The 20,917-nt window shown below is 36.0% G+C and overlaps 1 protein-coding gene across 3 annotated transcripts in view; it reads left to right on the top strand.

Moving 5' to 3' along the window:
• BRINP3 (BMP/retinoic acid inducible neural specific 3) overlaps nt 1–16,927 on the top strand; it is a 413,695-nt gene extending 396,768 nt beyond the window's left edge. For all 3 annotated transcript variants that reach the window (XM_045455783.1, XM_045455784.1, XM_045455785.1), the window contains exon 8: nt 15,548–16,927. In XM_045455783.1, coding sequence (XP_045311739.1) covers nt 15,548–16,664 — 1,117 coding nt within the window. In that variant the 3' untranslated portion in view covers nt 16,665–16,927. The remainder of the gene's footprint in view (nt 1–15,547) is intronic.
• The last annotated feature ends 3,990 nt before the right edge of the window (nt 16,928–20,917 follow it).

Genomic DNA, 20,917 nt, shown 5'->3' with positions numbered 1-20,917 from the left:
TGAATTTCCTTCTAAAACTTTGTTATAGTTAGTACACAAATTACTTAAAGTTGCTCCACCCTAAGATATCCCTCCATCCCTAAGTCCAACTGGTTTCTTTTTTCTTTTCTTTTCTTTTTTCTTCTCTTTTCCTTTCCTTTTCTTTCTTTCTTTCTTTCTTTCTTTTTCCAGGAACAAGATCAAGGAATTATTTTATTTCAAAGTTTACATGCTTCTCTGAAACTTTTCATCTTGTTACTAGTAATCAATATGCTGCTACAAGTAACACAAAACTTGGTGAATTGAACCCTAAGAGGAAAGATTTTTCCTTTTTTTTCCAGTAACAGGAATTCTGTAGAAAATCACTATTGGCAATGGTTCTGCAACTCGATGTTGTAGATGTTGCTGTTGTTGATGGTTCTTGATTATGGGACCAGTTTCCATGCTTTTGTTTGTTTGGTTTTTATTTCTGTCTTCCCTGCAACTTTTCTTGCATGTCTGTTGTCTTCAAACCATGGGACGGTTCTTGTTGCTTTAGACATCAGAATCATTTTCAGGATCAGTAGCAAGAACAGGTGTGGTGAGCCATGGCTATTGACTTCTTTCAGAAAATAGAAGCTACCTCAGGCTCTTCCACCACAGAGTTCTGTTTGTATCAGAACTGTGGCATGGGCCCAGTGCTAACCTCAAGGAAAACTGAGAAAGTGGGTCATTTTTGGCACACTGAACAAAATCAAGCTTCTGTTTGTAGAAATAAGGGACCCATGGGATATTGCATAGGCAATTAACAACAAATAAAATATCCATTCTTAATTTATATAGTGTATATATATAAATATACAGCTTGACTTTGCCTCTTACACAACCAGATGCTGTAACATCTGATATATATTAAGATAACTTCATAAGTGAAAACAGAATAGGCACGCCTAGGTAGCTGAGTCCTTGAAGTGTCCGACTTTTGGTTTCTGCTCAGGTCATGATCTCACAGTTTGTGAATTCAAGCCCTATGTGGGGCTCTGTGCTGACAGCTCTGAGTCTGCTTGGGGTTTTCTCCCTCTCTCTCTCTGACCTTTCCCACTTGTGCTTGTGCTTGTGCGCTCTCTCTCTCTCTCTCTCTCTCTCTGTCTCTCAAGATAAATAAATAAACCACCTCCCTTAAAAAAAAATTCAGAATGGGAAGAAATCTTGAATAAACCACTATGTTTAGATAAGGATGTGATTATGATAAAACTAATCCCCTTCCCTAGGTGAAACATTCCATGAAAACAGTTCATGATTATTCTCCAATAGGCTTATCCTATGGTAGAAGAATAAGGAAACATGACTAAAAATGTTTAAATAATAACAATTTAACTTCCAGAATCAAAGACAAGTTGGTTTTAGTCCTGGATCCACGTAGGTGTTGTTTCTCTTTCATGGAAGATACATATGACCTAAAAGTCTATTTATTATTGTTCCAAACAGAAGCTGAGGTAGGACCTACCCTTTTTCCAATTTAGTGATAGAATAGCTCTGAGACACACTGATCCAAATTACTTCAGAATATCCTTCATATATGGGGTACCTGGATGGCTGAGTTGGTTAAGTGCCTGACTTTGGTTCAGGTCATGATGTCGTGATTTGGGAGTTCGAGCCCTGCATCAGGCTCTGTAGAGCCTACATGGGATTCTCTCTTTCTCCCTCTCTCTCTCTGTCCCTCCATCACTGGAACTGTCTCTCTCAAAATAAATGAACTTGAAAAAAAGGAAACACACACACACACACACACACACACAAACACAATAAATAAAGTTAAAAGAAATACAAAAAAACTTCAACTTAAAAAAAATCTCTTTTGTACAACATGACTCCTTTTCACTGTCACATGGCTTTAACATAATCTATAAAATAATGGTTTTAAGATTATTATAAATACTATGATGATACTAAGATGTCAGTGTGAACTATGTTTTCATCTCACTTTCTGTTTGTTAATCCAGAAACAGTTTAGTGGCTCACATTTTGTCCGAAGCTTGTGTGAACTGTCCAAACACTTCAGACAATTGTCACCTGAGGAGGTAGACTGAAATAATAATTATCTAGAAAAATATACTTTCTGGACATTTTTTCACATATGCCTTTTATCGGGTCCATAACATCATAGATAAAATAACGGAGTGGTGAAGAGCGTGGAGGCTTGCTCATTTTTATAGACAATCTGTGCTGTTGCTTAAGAGGCTCCTTGTGGAAAATGATAGTACTCACTTCATAGACTTGTTGCAAGGGCTAAATGTTAATGTCTATATGTAAAATGCTTAAACAGTCCTTGGCATATAGTAAGTGCTCTTTATGTATTTGTGATTATTACTTAATCGTGCACATGAGGATGTGTGATTATGGTGGTGGCTCTGAGGCCTGAAGAGAATGTGGTTTTGACCTCTAGTATATAAGCTTTCTGTAGATCTGACCAACTAGCTCTGGAATGGCCTTTGTTAACCCTTGGCTTGCAAATTACATATGATTTTATAAGGTCATACTATTTGCATTAGAATAGGTACTTATTCTATGTCTCATATATAACCACACAAAAAGAATTAATTATCTGATTGTTTTACATCATGGTTTCAGCAGGTATTTGCATTATAATGTCTTTTTCCTTTTATTTTCCAAAGGATGGTTTGGAAGATTAAATTTATTTATTTACTAAATAAATTTGTTACTACTAAAAGATAATAAATGACAATGGTAATAAAGAAAACAAAAACTAAGGTAATTTAAAACCATTTTGTAAGCAAAACAATAATAATAACTAATTTCCAAATAATTTCAACATGGATTTATGGTTCAAAAATTAAATTAAGGCTAAACCTGCAGCACTAAGGAATAAACTTGTGGATTTTTCCCCCTGCCAACAGAACAGATTAAGCTCTTGAAGTGACATAAGTTTCTCTCTATCTTTCTGCCAATTGATAAGAAGCTCCCATTTGTATTGTTGTGGTTTACCCTGCAAGTAAGAGAACCATACATTTTGAATACCCATTTGATTTGTGTCACTGCTGATATCCTCCAGAGTGACTCATTTTTTTCCCTATCAGATGATATTTTGGTTAATGGAACGTCTTGTGCGCTGAGGAAAAAAGCGATGTTCTACATAATGTAAGTCTGCTTGAGAACCCAAGGATTAAAGTGATTGCTCTACTATTTGTTTTCTGAATAGATGTGGAATGGTCATTTGAGGTAATTCATCATTTTCTGTAGTCTCATTTGGAAAATAATGAGGCCGGGGAAGGCTAGACTTACTGAGTTGCTTCTGTTTTCTAAACAGTCATTTGCTCCACGTTTCTTTTCCACAGACTTAAATGTGATATTAAGTTGGCAGAAAAATTAGGAGACAATACCTGTCTTAGTCAATTTGGGCTGCTATAACAAAATTACCATAGACTAGGTGACTCGAACAATGAACTTTTATTTCAAACAGTTCTGGAGGCTAGAAGACCAAGATCAAGGCACTGAAAGACTTGGTGTCTAGTGTGGGGTCACTTCCTCCTTCATAGATGGCCATCTCCTCACTGTGTCCTCACATGATGGAAACAAGGTGAGACAGCTGTTTAGGATCCCTTTTCTAAGGGCATTAATTCCATGGATGATGGCTGCATCCTCATTATCAAATTACCTCCCAAAGTTCCTAACTCCTAATACTATCCATTGAGAAATGGGTTTCAACATATAAAATTTGAGTGCATATACACATTTGGTCCATTGTAATACCTGCATACTTTTCTTTCTGATGAACCAAATTATGTGAAATAGGGCCACAGGTTATTGTTATATTAGCAAGCTAAGTAAGCCAACTTTTTAAAATAGTTATTCCCTACATCATTGTATAAATTTTGCAACATTTAACACATTCACACACAAACCACAATATTTCCTTATTCCTATAAAAGGTGACATTTTGGGGGCATAAGCACCCATTTTTTTCTGAGATTGTGGTATAATCATTAACTATATCTATGGTTCAGAGTATAGTATTTTATCTCCAACAGGAGGCAATGTTCATATAAAGCCACGACCCTGAGCATGTGACTCTGAGACAGTTTTGATGGATAACAGAACTCTGGAAGGCGATTTTTTTTGGTGTTTCCCACACCCTCCCCCAATGGTCTACTTTCTGACAACCATAAAGCTCCAGAATCGCCATTTACATTAACACCTTGAAGATGACCAGTTTGGGGATCATAGTCCAGTCAACAAAATTCTTAAAGAATAACATACAATCCAGAAGACTACATTGTTATTTGCTGTCCTAGCTGTTATATAACTTATAAATCTTCTATAATTTGGTCAGTCAGATTTGTTCCTTTAAGAAACTTACATGGGAATCCAAATTATTATCATAAAAGTTCTTAGTGATCATGGAATAAGAGCAAGTGATTTAGTTGATTGACTTTCTTTCCTAACGGCATTACATTTTGATATCTAGATACATTAAGGTCCAAATGCTAATTTACCAAGAGGTCTGAGTCCACTCACTGTTCTGTCAGGGCAACCTCATGCTCAGATAATGCTAGATAAACATTGCTAAATATCACTATACTGAATCCCCAGCTTTCTTTGTCCTCGTGTTTCCATCCTCTTTATTTAGATAAATAGTATTAAACATATGCAAATGCAATTACTTAGTCTGAAGTTACATTCTTTTGTTCCAATTTCTGAGTTAGGAGATAATCTTTTTTTTTTTTTTTTTCAAAATTACTTCATATCTATCTTGTCTCCATAGTACAGATTAATAATTAAATTAGCAGTCTGAAAATAATCCTCTGCAATATCACATTTATAATTGCCATAAATTCAATGAAACCTTTTCAGCTTTGTAGTTTGAGTACAGCACTGGTATTCACATTATAGAATCAACGTCATTCTTATACTACTCACAGTTGTTCATTAATTTGAGAAGCATAAATAATATATGTAATACTGATGTCTTATAAATTATAACTATAGTGCTTTCAGATTTTCAAATTTCTTCATGTGGTGCATAAAAACATGATTTTGCCAGTTTCTTGTCCTTTATTATCGAGATAATCAGGGTTAAGTTCTTGCCAAGTGGAAACAAAGAGCTGAAAATACATGTACGAGGGGACACCTGGGTGGCTCAGTCAGTTGAGCAACAGACTCTTGATTTCGGCTCAGGCGATGATCCCACGGTCTTGGGAGAGAGGCCCATGCTGGCCTCTGCACTGAACATGGTGCCTGTTTAAGATTCTCTCTCTCCTCCAGGCCCTGTCCCCTGCTCACTCTCTCTCTAAAATAAATAATGATAGTAATAATAATAACAATAAATAAAATTTAAAAAATAAAAAAATAATTATTTTGTGGTTTTGAATGTAGAGATTATACATTTTTCCCTTCTATTAACAATAAGGTGAGGGCAAGCACTCATTTGTCTCTCTTCCTTCACTAGATGTTTATTGCTATTGCTTTTGTTGTTTTTTAATCTGACTCTAAATCCACAGTGTCTGTCTTTCCAAACATAGTGGATCCCTAATTCAACTTCTTGCCTTTCAAGTGTACCAGACTTTGTCTTTGATACAGATCAGGCAAATGTACATCTTCCTTCATATTGTTCTTTATTTCAGTTTCAGCCTCTGAAGTTTACTGCATCTTACTTTCCATATCATAAATGCATTAAAAATAATTATTGCCGGAATTACTTGCCATTTTGTGTTGAGGAGTTTTTCCACAGACTTAAGTCCATAATTCAATTTTGATTTAGCAGTTTGGTTTGGGAGGGTCAGGAAGGCATTTTATTGGTCTCTGGAATTCCAATGAATATGCATTTTCTTTTTTCTGAGGAGCTTATATTCCAATTAAGAAAACTAACATGTAGGGGTGCCTGGGTGGCTCAGTCAGTTAGGCGTCTGACTTCAGCTCATGTCGTGATCTCATGGTTGGTGGACTAGAGCCCCACATTGGCCTCTGTGCCGACAGCTCAGAGCCTGGAGTCTGCTTCAGATTCTGTGTCTCCCTCTCTCTCTCTCCCTTTCCCACTTACTCTCTCAAAAAGAAATAAACATTAAAAATAAAAAAAGAGAAAACTGACATGTAGAAAATTACAGATATTATCATAAATAGTATACTTCAGTTGAAATGATACAAGAATCTATTAAACCACAATATATGTTTATACATGGTTTAATTACAAATACAGTAATATAGATAACTGATACATTTGTTCAAAGAATTAAGTTGTAGTTAATTAGATTGTCCAAAAGAGACTGTTTAGAGTAAAAATGGTCCAATTTGCATCTTGAGCTGGTTAAGCAGAGGAGAAAGGACATTCAATTCTAAAACAAGAAAATTCAATGTAGTTGAAGTCGCGAATCATATATTTAGGGAAGGAAACAGGAGCAGCCTAAATGGAGGATATATTGAACTGAACAATGAAAGTTAAGTGTTGTCAGTTCGTAAAGGGATTCAAAATTAGGCAAAACACATAGTATATATGAAAAAAATTGGGGTGTCATGCAATTAAAAATGGATCAATTTTAAGGGTAGTTTGCTAGTACACAAATGTAATAAAATGACCAAAAGAGCAGGTGCAGGGCTTCTAAAAACCAGATTCTTGCTTTACTTGGGGCACAAAGGGTTAAGCTGATATCCACCATTGCAGATAAGAGTGATTGTTGTATTTAGAGAGAAGAAAATGGTAAGTTCAGAGACATTCTACTTGGAAGGATGCTCCCCAGACAAACACAGGTATATCATAGACAGTTCATGTCATAATTGTGTTCATGGGTATAAGAATAGATGGACACCAGATTTGGGAAAATTATATTTTTTTACTTAATTGAAAAATATGCCTTAAATGTAAATAGTATGCTATTAGTTTTAGAAAAAAAATGTTAAAATCTTTTAAATCATTTAAATGGTAGAGTTAGTAGAGAACATTTTATTGATGTTCTCTAAGTTGGTAAGAAATTGGTCATGAACCATACTTAAAAAAAAAAAAAAAGATATTATGGTGCCTGGGTGGCTCAGTCAGTTAAGCGTTCAACTCTTGATATCAGCTCAGATCATGAACTCACGGTGTGGGATTGAGCCCCCGATGGGACTCCACTGGGTGTAGAGCCTTCTTGGTATTATCTCCCTTTCTCTTTACCTCTCCCCTGCTCATGCTCTCTCTCTCTCTCTCTCTCTCTCTCTCTCTCTCTCTCTCTGTCTCTCTCTCTCAAAATAAATAAACTTTAAAAAATAAATATTTAAAAACTAGATATAATAAAAATAAGACTTTTTTAAAGGTTCATCACTTACTGGATATCAAGAAAACATATGAAATATTAACAAAAAAGTACAATGGACATTTCCAATTTAGTATTAAATTTGATCTTTCAACTTACTCTCTTGTTCACTAATTTATTCACTCATGTAAAATTTATATTAAATTTGAAGTATTAGGATCAGAGATGAACACATCTGTGAAGTATGAAATGGAGTGGTCTCTTTATAAGTATTTTATTTTAAATTCCTAAATTATATTATTTAGATTTTCAAATTTAGATCCATAATGCACAATTTTAAGACCAATAAAGGTTTAGAAGGTTTTAATGGGGGAATTTAAGCATAGACATCATAAATTGATTTAGCATGTTATGGTGAAGTAAGCAAATATATATTTTTCTTCACAGAATGTGTAGTATAATGGCAGACATAAATTATTTGGTAATAATGACTTAGTGTAAAGGACATTATAATGGATGAAAACCAGGACGTCTTGGGTGCACTTGGGAGAAGCTAGATTTCCCCATCTTTGTGAAATAATTGCATTTGTGTCAATGTTCATCACTTACACTAACCACTTTTAATAGCTGAACTTGCACATAATAAATACTTTTTAAACCTTTTTTTAAAAAAATTTATGTTTATTTATTTTTGACAGAAAGACAGAACATGAGTGGGGGAGGGGCAGAGAGAGAGGAATACACAGAATCTGAAACAGGCTCCAGGCTCTGGGCTGTCAGCACAGAGCCTGATGCCGGGCTTGAACTCACAGACCTTGAAATCGCGACCTGAGCCAAAGTCAGATGCTCAACCGACTCAGCCACCCAGGAGCCGCACTTTTTAAATCTTTTTAACTTAGTATCTAATGTGATTTAATGAGTGAGGTATTCCAATTTTTGGTAATCTTTGGAAGAAAATGAAATGTGAACCCTAATGAGGAAAATATCGGGGTTCTTTTGGTAATATCTTCTCTTTATTTATAATAACGTAATTGTGTTCGTTTTCATGTGCTTCACATTTCACACCCTGAATGTTGACCTGTTTCTTTTCATATTTTATGTCACAAGTAAAAGAAAAACATATTTATTGATGTTTTTTGAACTATAGTATCAAATGCAGCATCTTTGGGGACAAAGTGTTTCAGTCGCTCTCTAAGAAGTAAGCAGATTGGTCTCTGTACACCATTCAACCAAATGAATTACAAATTAGTCGGACTGAAACCTTTTAGTTTGATGTTGTCCCATGCATTAATTTTTGCTTTTGTTGCTTGTGCTTTTGATGTCATATCAAAAACAAAATCACTGGGAGTAATAAAGACCAGGGATGTGTTTTCAGTTCTATCACTTACTGGCTGTTGGACTTGGGGCAGGTTTAAGTTATTTAAGCTTTAAAAGGCATGCCCTTATCTACAAATTGGGGCAGTAAGCATCCTTACTGTGAGTATTGAGAATCATGAGGAGTAAATAAATAACGCCTGTTAACGTACTGTATTTCTGATAAATCCTCAATGAATGTTACTTATCAGCTAATAATTTCTTTAGAATACAGCAAAAACCTACAACTGTCCCACTCACTTCTTCGTTGTCCTTCTGCAAGCCAAATTATTAGTAGATACTACAGTTTACATTAATAAATTAAAATGTGTGTATATATGTGTCCATAGGTCTCTAGATATATATCGATATACCCACGTAGTATATAGATGCTTCCTTGGGGACTTTTTTATAATGACATTCTTTTTCTTGGGGCGTAAACTTGTTTCCAAGAGTGAAACTACTATTATGTATTGGAGGAGGCGTCAACATGAGCCCCAGACCCCATTGCCAAGGCTGAGATGGCCAGAACAACAGAAATGGAAGACGGCGAGTGACAGAATATTATTTGGTTATTACCTGCCTGTGACTGAGCTAATAATCAGCTTATGATTGTTTAAATAGCTGTGGGTGCTTAATACCAAATTCATATTTAGTTTAAGGTATTAGAGTCTGAGAAACACAAATCTATGAAGGCTAAAACAAAATTCTCTATGCAAAAAACTGATATTGAACTTCAAAAAGATGCTGAAATTATATTGTTTAGGTTTTAAGATTTGGATCCACATTGCACAGATTTGGAGAGCAATAAAAGATTAGAAGGTTGAAATAAGAGACCTTTGAAATAAGATTATTAGTGCTCAGAGAGGATTTAACCATGAGAGGAGGTAATTGTTTTTGTATCAACATATGTTCTAATACCTCAGTGCAAACCATTATACATCAGAATATATGTCCTGAACTTGAGCAATATTGCCTTTACACATGGTTTAGAGTTTCAAAACTGTCACAAAGAGGCTGTACATGTACTTTTAAATACAGTCTTAATTGTGTTATCAATAACTAGGTCTATTTTGATAAAGGTGAAACACAGACATACAGTGTAATATGCATGTGATGCATGAATTGTCATAGAAGAAATAAAATCTTCAGTTTTCTGGAGGAAAAAAGGATTTGTATTAAAGGAACTGCATACAGCGACATTTCTTTAAAAGATAACACTAGTAATAACAGCGATAATAGGACTAAGCATTTACATTTATTTTCCATTTATTCTGTACATAGGCACTCTTAAGTACTTTTGAAATTGTGCTTTAATTTTTACAACTACCTATATTTTATTCCCAATTTACATATGAGGTAAGTGAAACAAGGTTCAAAGTTGATAGTTGGCTCCCCAGAAGCGATTGAAGCCAATATAGTGTTGTGTGACTCAAAAACCTAAACTTTATATCATAATTAAAAGTTATTTTATTTTTGATGCTGTCTGCCTATAGCAAAACATAGATACTTTCTGTAAAGTCATTTGTTAAGCACTTTTTCTTGCTATCTCATGGAACACTTTCAACAACATTTAAAAAATAATATTTGAATTTGCTTCTCTGAGTTTGTCTTCATTGTAATAGTTAATAGCTGTGTAATGGAGAAAGTCATTGAAACTACGAACCTCAGTATTTTTTAAATATTAAAATGAGGTTAACCTTTAGAAGCAACTGTGAAGAATTTTCAATAATGAATACAAAGTAGCTGGCCCATGACATGGGAGATATTCACTAAATAATTAATATTACTGTAACATAGTAGAATTCATTTATTAAGGCAGGATTTAGTATTTGCCTTGTCTTCAGTGAATGCACATGGCAAATTTTTCTAGTGTAGGGTTTACAAGTTTTAGTGTATATGGTGGCCACCAGCCCCACATACATGTAATTTCAAAGTCATTTGCTGGTGACTCTTCTCCACAGAAATCTTAACTTTTCTCGACCTTTTTGGACACAGTTTGTTAATACTTACCTCTTTTGGGGAGAGCGCAAGTGAGGAAGGGGCAGAGAGAGGGACCAGAGCATCCAAAGCAAGCTCTGCACCTACAGGCTGACAGCAGTGAGCCCAATGTGGGACTTGAACTCACGAACCACAAGATCATGACCCGAGTCGAAGTTGGACGCTCAACTGACTGTGCCACCCAGGTGCCCCCTTTGGACATATTCTTACATGCTGATGGCTAGCTTCTTTTTAAAGAGCACCTTGTAGATATTTGGGTTGTTAATTTTCTTACAGCCTACGTGTACATAATGTCCTCTGGGATCGCATATTCCCGGGCCCTGTTCCTAGAAATTCTTATAGTATCTCTGGAGTGAGGCCCAGGAATCTGTTTCATCAATCACACTTACTATCATTCAAAAGATATAAGCATTTCATTCATACTGTTTTATTATGAGCAGCTACTGTGTGTGACACAGTGATGATGGGGTATATATGTTACATCATTTCACCCTGGTCAAAGGCTGGCAAGTGCAGTCACACATTAAAGCATGAAGGTTCAGACAGTTATCTGCAGTCCCCAGGGTCACACAGAACCAAACTTTGAACCAGTGTTTTTTTGAGCTTCTGCTTAAGATTAAGACCCGTCCCAGGTCACCAGGTAAACTCTGGCCCCAGAATGAGGTATCCATCTTCCAGTCTCAGATAACATGTATCCTGTGGACAAGAGCAGATCTTAAATACACAGGGAACATCACATGTCAAACAGGGAAAACTGGTTAAACGGCTGTCTAAAGTTCTCAAATTAGGATGCCATGGGATTCCTCAAATATAAACATGCTATAGGCTTTTAACTTAAATTTTACATTTTCACTTAATTTTGGAAGGCAGTTTTCTCTTTTTAATACTATCCCATAAAAGCTTTGTAGAAATTATTTTCAAAATGCAAACTGTGTTCCTGATAGATAAGGAGTTCCTCCCCTTCCTGAAATGCTATATATCATAGTAGTTATTACATGTCAATGGCTTTTTAAAATGTTGTCTTTCATTTTTTTTTTTTTTTAAGAGAACAAGGGAGTGGGGTTGAGGGGCAGAGAGAGAAGCAGAGACAGAATCTTAAGAAGGCTCCACACTCAGTGCAGAGCCCTATATGGGGCTCAATCTCACGACCCCGGGATCATGACCTGAGCTGAAATCAAGAGTAAGAGACTTAACTGACTGAGCTACCCAGGTGCCCCAATGCTGTCTTCTACTATTTCTGTCTTCTGTTCTTCCATAATCCATAGTTCTTTCACTTTAATTTGTCTTTCCCTCCCTCCTTACTCTACTTCCTCCTTTCTCCTTTCCTTTCTTACTTCCTGTATTAGTAACTGTTTATTGAAGTGCAATTAAGTAGATGTCATACACAACACCACATGCTTGACAAAGAGTAGCAAAAGACCTGCCTGCCAGTAGCCCATCTTCTGACATTGCAACCTCTATCCTTAACCCTAGTGACACCAGATAGCTTGTGTGAACAAAAGCTATATACCAGACTTAAAAAAAAAAATTGGTACTCTTTTGCTTAAACATTTAGGTATTTTTTAAACAGTGTTTAAAAAAATACTCGATACAGCCTACTTTTCATTTTTATTTATTTTACATTAATTACATTAATTTATAAATTTATTTAACCATTAAACTCACTTAAAATAAATTTAAAATTTGTATTTATATTAAATATATATTAAATATAAATTTATGTTATAAATTTATATTTATATTCCAATTTAAAATTGTTTAAAGTAAAGAAAAAGCAGTTAAATTTTACTTTGCTGGGAAAAATAAAGCTATGTGGTTTTTTGGGTAAGTGAAAAATCCAGGGTAGGTTTCTCTCTTTATTTTTGGCTCCTTGTTTAGCCTAGATTTTGCCAGGATTATTTTTTCCTTTAAAAATCTATTCCCTACTTGTGAAATAACGTAAAATAGTCAAAAGGTAGGTAGTAGGGGAGAAAGGACAAGCAAAAAAGAAGAAAATCCACATGCTAACTCTTCCATCCCAGGGTACGGGAGCTTTGACAGCGTGCCAAGTTATCAATATTCATACATGACAAGCTGAAACCCGCAAAGCTGAAACACATTCCTTCAGTAATGCATCTGTGGGGATGTGAAAAGGATTGGAGGAGATTGAAAGCTGAAAAAGCCATTGCTTTTCTAAAGTGTCCAAATGCTTCTTTCTACAGTGCCCTAGTTTTGTGAGCTCTGTCTTTAGCCTTAAGGTCCATTTATTTCGTTTTTTGTTTGTTTGTTTGTCCTTATGATTTGGAAACATGATTAGAGCTTACAGTGAAAGATGAATTGGCTAAGGGAATTTATGCTTTGGTTTCAGGGAGGAAAATATAATTTCCAATCCAGATAGGATATATATTTTATATTCTTTATATTAGAAGGACAAAAGTAGAGTTACAGAAGACAGAGAGAGAGAGAAAGGAAGGATGAAGGGAAGGAAAGAAGGAAGGAAGGAGAGAGAGACAGACAGGAGGGAGGGAGGAAGGAAAAGGGAGAGAAGAAAGAGATAGAAGTCAATAGGGCGAGACGTTAATGGCCCGTGAAAGAGAAAATTGATGAAATATATGTATCAGTAACTACATATTAAAAATTAGTAGGGGCGCCTGGGTGGCGCAGTCGGTTAAGCGTCCGACTTCAGCCAGGTCACGATCTCGCGGTCCGTGAGTTCGAGCCCCGCGTCGGGCTCTGGGCTGATGGCTCAGAGCCTGGAGCCTGTTTCCGATTCTGTGTCTCCCTCTCTCTCTGCCCCTCCCCCGTTCATGCTCTGTCTCTCTGTCCCAAAAATAAATAAACGTTGAAAAAAAAAAATTAAAAAATTAGTAATAATTTCTATGTATCTAGACTGAATACAGAAATAAATCAAGTTATTTCATAAACCACAAAAGGAGGCTTTTTGCACATTTCTTCTGTGGGAAGAAAACAAGAAGCATCATATATAGATGTCTGACTCATGAAGTGCCAAAGAGCCTCACATCATTCACAACTCTTGAGTGTACTCCTGGGAGATTTTTTTTTTTTTTTCTGAGAACTTGTTTTTAAATTATCTAGAGAAAGTTCGAAGTGAATTTAATAGGTTCAGTTTCCCTGTCAGTGTTTTTCAGTGTGAGAAATAATTAAGAGGACAATGTTTTATGCTTTGGCTGGGTTTGGTATATTTATTTTTCTTCTTTTCTTCTGGGTCTATAGCAAACCGTTTCATTTAGTAAAGGTGGAAAAGAAAGGCTTTTCATATATTTAATTGTGGAAATGTCAAAGTGTATGTTGTGTAACTCCACTTCCTAGCTGGGTCTTTACAATTGAATTAAATGTTCTTTTTAGAGCTTTAAATTTCACTCAGAATTACACTTACGAAGAAAATGTCTTTTAATTCATCTGTGCATTTGACTTAAGATTCCGTAAACATTAACGGGCTGTGATCTCCTAGCATGCTAGCTGGTACTGTGCTGTATACTGATAAATAGGCCTACAGGGTTCTGGCAAGCTGGTTACTATAGTTGACAGAGGAAATAGAGTACGGACAAGTAGGTACCAGTAATATAAAATTTAAAATTAAAAAAAAAGGTACCATGAAAAAAAGAAGTGAGTGTTATCAGAGGGAAGAAAGGAGTCATTTAATTTATTTGGGAAAACAAAGAAAAACTCACTTAAAAAAAGTAAGTGTTGCATAGCAAGGGGAGGCTGGGCAGGGACCAAAAATGACTATGTAATATAAATAGCTCAAATATTGTTCTGAGTATCTTAATAGATTGTTTTTATTGATTATTTGCACAGATTAATACCTGTGCTTTACCAATCGTCTCCATAAACAAATTCTTTAAACAGCAGCAGCATACAGGTATAAAGGATCGTGTGTAATAGATTTCGCTGAAAGTCTCATAGGTACTAAATAATGAACACCAGAAAAGCATAAGAATATTAAAGATAGATACACTGTGCAATATTCTAAACACAAGCATACCGTCTGAGCCTATTTTTCCCAAGAATGCAATGTGGGAGACATCACTATTCCCACTCTTCACGTGAGAGAACGACAGGTTATAGACGCCCTTCAACTTCTCCCTAATCATATGGCTAGTGTGAGATAGCAGCATGATAAAAACAAAGAATTATCTGATGACAGGGCCACACATTTCACTTCGTTATTTTACTGAGATTTTAAACACACCAAAAGAGTTTGAATAATGTGGGAAAACAGGGAAAAGCAAAATCTGACATTTGCATCATGAAGAAAAAAATGTTAATAATTCTAATCAAACACGTCAAACTGGCACACTTAACTCTTATTAAAACAACTTGTAGTTGGTTTTAACGAGATATTTTCAACAATATTGTTAAGCAGCCTGTAAGAATAAAGCCAAACACGTTTTAATAATATTTTCCCTCTCAGTGGGTACTTGTTCTGTCAATGTTGATAACACCCCGGGATTTAAATACATTGATTGACATTTTAGAGTTGTTTATTTTTCTTTCATTTTTATTTTACTTTCTATTTAGCTGCCTACCACATCAGTGCTTTATGAAGCTAAGAGTGAATGAATGAGCCGTCCTCATGTATATGCTGTAATTCTACTGTAGATATTTTACGATAATATCACTTTTATTTCCTGTTGCTGGATAGCATTTCAAAACAATAACCGACCCAATTATGTTCACAGTCAGCCTCTGAGTACCCTAGTGAAATGGCATGCAATCATTGGAAGGTACCCCGTGGGCTACTCTAGATCTAATCTTGTGCAGTGAAGAATGGAAACAATTATACAGTATAAATATATATAACATATATAAATGTTATATAAATATGTATCGTTTTCAATCATAAGCCGTATAGCTCTTTTACCTCAGTTAAGTAACTGGAAATAACCTGAAGAAACGATAAAGCTTTCAGAGCTAAGGTTAACTTTGTTGCGGTACACAAAGAACATGTCTTTGTATTTACACGGAGCCGTGCTGTTTTGTGTTTCTAGAACCTCAACCTACTGGCTCACTCGCATCCAGTCTTTTCTCTACTGCAACGAGAACGGCCTCCTGGGCAGCTTTTCGGAAGAGACGCACTCGTGCACGTGTCCGAACGACCAGGTGGTGTGCACCGCGTTCCTGCCCTGCACGGTGGGCGACGCTTCGGCCTGCCTGACCTGCGCCCCGGACAACCGCACCCGCTGCGGCACCTGCAACACCGGCTACATGCTGAGCCAGGGGCTCTGCAAGCCGGAGGTCGCCGAGTCCACCGATCACTACATCGGCTTCGAGACCGACCTGCAGGACCTCGAGATGAAATACCTGTTGCAGAAAACGGACAGACGAATAGAAGTCCATGCCATTTTTATCAGCAACGACATGCGCCTCAATAGTTGGTTCGACCCCTCCTGGCGCAAGCGGATGCTCCTCACCTTGAAGAGCAACAAGTACAAGTCAAGTCTGGTCCACATGATCTTGGGCCTCTCCTTACAGATTTGCTTAACTAAAAACAGCACCCTGGAGCCAGTGTTGGCTGTGTACGTCAATCCCTTCGGAGGCAGCCACTCAGAGAGCTGGTTTATGCCTGTGAATGAAAACAGCTTTCCAGACTGGGAGCGGACTAAGCTGGACCTCCCACTGCAGTGTTACAACTGGTCGCTGACTCTGGGGAACAAATGGAAGACATTTTTTGAGACAGTGCACATCTACCTGAGGAGTCGCATCAAGTCAAACGGCCCCAATGGCAATGAGAGCATTTACTACGAACCTCTGGAATTCATTGACCCTTCCCGGAACCTGGGTTATATGAAAATCAATAACATTCAAGTGTTTGGTTACAGCATGCACTTTGACCCTGAAGCAATTCGGGACTTGATTTTGCAGCTGGACTACCCCTATACTCAGGGATCCCAGGACTCAGCACTTTTGCAACTTCTAGAGATAAGAGACCGTGTAAATAAACTCTCCCCACCTGGTCAGCGTCGTCTAGATCTTTTCTCTTGCTTGCTTCGTCATAGACTCAAGCTGTCTACCAGTGAGGTGGTGAGGATCCAATCTGCTCTGCAGGCGTTTAATGCCAAATTGCCAAACACGGTGGATTATGACACGACCAAATTATGTAGTTAACCATAAATGTCAAGCACAACCCAAAATCTTGAAGGAGTTTTTACAGTGCTTTTGTGGAACAGTTTATGTTTGGAAGAGTACATTTAAATTGTCTTTTCAATATCTGTCTTATATCAGTCAATAACATTGGATGGCAATTTACACACATGAACTTGCTGACAATGAATATATTATACTGCAGTTTTGGTTTATGAATGAAATAAATACTGACACCAGTCTAGAAGACATTCTACTTTTTACAATAAATTTCATTTGTAATTTTATATGTTCCGTGGCAATGCTTTTGTGCATTACATCCTCTAGAGGGAACATAAAAAGATACCAATAAAATTTTGTAGCTGAACAGTTATTAAAAAGAAGTGCTGTGGGATTCCTTTTTTTCCATGAAATGAGTTTTATTTTGATGTAGCTTGTTAGAACCTGGGGAAAATTCACCAAGAGTTTTTTAACATTTGAAGTTCCCCTTCAATAGCCTTTAGAGAGAACCCCACTAGGTAGAATGTTTAGTATTCAGTTGTATTTTCATGGTGGACAGCAGAATGGAAGTGGTACCTTTATTACCTGTGCTTATAAATCATTCCTAGAGACACCATCATTATTAAAATAAACAGAGAGACTATTTCCCAACTAAATATGAGAACATTCTGGCAAACATAAAGAAGAGTCAGTGTGATTAGAAGCTCATGGAGAAAGTAAACCCTTTATTTCCTTAGCAACTTGCTTTGGTCTTGCTTTTCTTTCTAAATTCTAATAACCAATAATCAGCATACTCTGAATAATCATTTTCATTTCAAGTACTGAAAACCCTAGTTATTCCAGCACTTTACCAAAGTCAGTAAAATAACATCTCTAGAATTCACAGGTTGTAATGTGTTGGTATAAAATAAAGAAGCAAATAAATAATTCAAATGTAAATAGACATTTTGTTTTTCTCCCAGAGAAACTGCTATTACTAAAGTATATTTTGAAGACTAAACTCCTTCAATATAAAACTGATTTTCATTCAGAGTTTTGGCTTGAAATTTAAGTTGACCTCCCATATTACACATGATATAATATTAGATTTATAATTTGTACTTTTTTCTAGAAATTTAAATTGAATTTTTGTTTAGACATATAGCTGTATCTGTAGTGTGGTTATGATATTTGTCACTCGGCACTTGTCTAAATATTTTATAAATATTTCTTTTTTAAAATTTTTTTCTTAACATTCGTTTATTTTTAAGAGAGAAAGTGAGAACACGAATGGGGGAGGCACAGGGAGATGGATACACGGAATCCAAAGCAGGCTCCAGGCTCTGAGCTGTCAGCACATAGCCCAACGTGGGAATTGAACTATGAACTGTGAGATCATGACCTGAGCCAAAGTCGGTTGCTTAACTGACTGAGTTACCCATGTGCCCTACACACATTTCTTATAATTGAAACACTGTTCAGGCCAGCTTTCCTGTTGATTTCATGGAGTATTTCTCAGGGCATAGAGAAAGGAACCTATGACATGAATGAAAAAGATAAGACTGATGACAAAAACATTACACAGACATTCTAGATTCTTGGGCTGTTTGTTTTTGGTTCCAAAGCATTTTAGACAACAGCTCAGACAGCAAATGCTTATTTAACTTACCATAGGCAAGACATTGTTTTTCCACCCACTGAGGAGGAGCCAAGATGGCAGAACAGCATGGAAGTTTTTTGTGTTTTTCCACCCATTGTTATCTGAGTAGCTGATTATCTTTCATTTTTCACCTAATTTTTTCTGCTATTGAATAAAAAAAAATACACACCTATTAAATGCTGTATTTCTGGTATCATAGCAGACATTCTCTTCATTTAATTCTGACAAAACCACTAGGTTATGGATTATTATACCCATTTTCTTGGTAGTAAAAAACAAAAAACAAAAAAACAGGCTCAGTGTTGTTAGTCAAATTCCTCAAGATCACAAACCAAGAAGTTGAAAGACCAAGACTCCAAGATAGACTCTTTTGGAATGAATCTATCTTCTTTTCAGTGCATCACTGAGCTTTAAATGAATCATCTTATTTCTGTATTTAATCCCATTATATGCAAAGACTTATGGCAAAATAAGAATCACTCACAAAATTGAGGTCTAAGTCATTATAAAACACATACTTTCAGAGTACATTTGAACAATTAAATAAAACAAGAATTTATCATCCCTCATCAATCATCTACAGAATGACCAATCTTATCAAATATAAACAATGTGTTTCAAAATATATTCACTGTAAAGTCAAGAACTGCCACTAGGACTTTTTCCAGAAGAGTCTTGGAGGCCCAGATATCTGGCCTCTGTGACCTAGAAACCACCAAGCAACATGCATGGTCACCAATTGACTCTGAACAGCAATCACTCCTTGGAACATAAGGAAATTTGTCAGTAATGTGACTTATGGCTCAGCTCACTCTGACGTAGCTGGCTCAGGCGAGAGAAGATTCTAGAATCACAGGTAAGAAAGTACATAACTAGGCTAAGTCCTGGGACTTCTTGTGTCTGGTATGAGTTGGCACAAAAGTCCCATTGGATATGATCAAATTATCTTAGTTCCAACAGTCTTGGTAACACTGTCAGTGAATTCTTTATATCTCTGAGTCAGCTTTCCCCCTCAAGGTGGAAAAGTGATATGAATGCATTTCTCTGAATGTTTTATCTAAGGTAACATATACACTATAAGTAAACACATCAAGCAAATTCTAGAGTGCTTTACAGAGTTAAGGGATAAATAATCAGCACACATTTTTATATTTCTATTTCTCATGTGTTACCAGCTATTAGAGAGTGTCCAGTAAGCAATAGAAAATATAATCTAGCTTAATACAAAATGTGTTTGCCAGTGTATGGGGAAATAGCCTGTAAACATTTCATTTTTCCTGAATTAACTTATATGCAACATTTTTGCTCATTATTACTTTAGGAATTTGAAAAAAAATATAGCTTTATTGTCAAAATCTTATCCAGAGCAAAATATCAGGAGGTGTATATGCAAAAGCATATCTTAAAAGGTGGGTGGGGTGCCTGGGTAGCTTAGTAGGTTGAGCATCTGACTCTTGATCTTGTCTCAAGTCATGTTCTAATGGTTTGTGAGTTCAAGTCCTGCATCGGTCTATGCACTGACAGCATGGAGCCTGCTTGGAATTCTCTCTCTCTCTCTCTCTCTCTCTCTCTCTCTCTCTCGCCCCTACCCCACTCGTGCTATTTCTCCCTCACAATAAATAAGTAAACTGAAAAAAATAACAATAAAATGAAAATAAACGATGGGATATTTTATTTCTTTTTCAGTATTTCTACTTTAGGTCTCTAAATTAAGGACTAAAATAAAACCTTGGTTTGCAAGCATAATTTGTTCCAGAAACATGCTTGTAATCCAAAGCGCCTGTATATTAAAGCAAATTTCAAGAACCATTGGCTTAGCTGTGATCATGTGGCACTCAGCATCAGGTACTACTTATATTGCAAGACATTGCTCTTTTATCAAGTTAAAATATATTAGAAATGTATGCTCGTTTTATGGAACACTTGCAGAACAAGGTACTCACAGTCCAAGGTTTTACTGTAATTGAATTTAATAAATTTTCTGAAACTTGAAATTCTGAAAATCAGAAATGTACTGAGAATACATTTCCTCCAGAAACATCTGTTAGTGCTATAGTTATTTTGATGACTATCTTAATTTGACTTGCCTCCTTATCCCTGGAATTTCTGTCAAATTGAGTTTTAGCAAGTTGCATCAATAGTCAAATGATCAGTGTCAGAAAAAAAATAAATAAAAAATAAACTAAAGTAGCTAATGGCCTTCTCTAACTGCATTTAAATAATGCAAGAAAATTAATTTTCTCTCTCCTTTTTTTGGTGATTCTTGTCGAAATAGGAAAAAATATTTTGGAGGAACCAGGACCAGGTACTGCTGTCTAATAGTTTATGTTTCTTCTATGTGAATGAGCCCCCTATTCTTTTTATGAGGATATTGATGACCCCTTTGTATAAACAGACCTAAAATTTATTCACCATTTAAAACAATTTGAGAACAAAATAAAACTATGTGTATTTGCTAAATGGAACTTACAAAATATAGAAATTCAACTGAAAGGAAAGTTGAAATTTTGGAAACCTGGTAGAACACACAACTTAATTTTAAGGAATAGACTTTGCTTAAGGCTTTAAAAAGCTACACACAGGTCTCTCAAATCGATGCACTTGAAAAAAAAATTAAATAAATGCAGCTCAGAGAAAC

This window comes from Leopardus geoffroyi, chromosome C3, assembly GCF_018350155.1.
Source record: "Leopardus geoffroyi isolate Oge1 chromosome C3, O.geoffroyi_Oge1_pat1.0, whole genome shotgun sequence".
Classification (NCBI taxonomy): domain Eukaryota; kingdom Metazoa; phylum Chordata; class Mammalia; order Carnivora; family Felidae; genus Leopardus; species Leopardus geoffroyi.
Note: the sequence above shows the minus strand (reverse complement) of the source record. Positions and strands in the feature narration are given on the sequence as shown.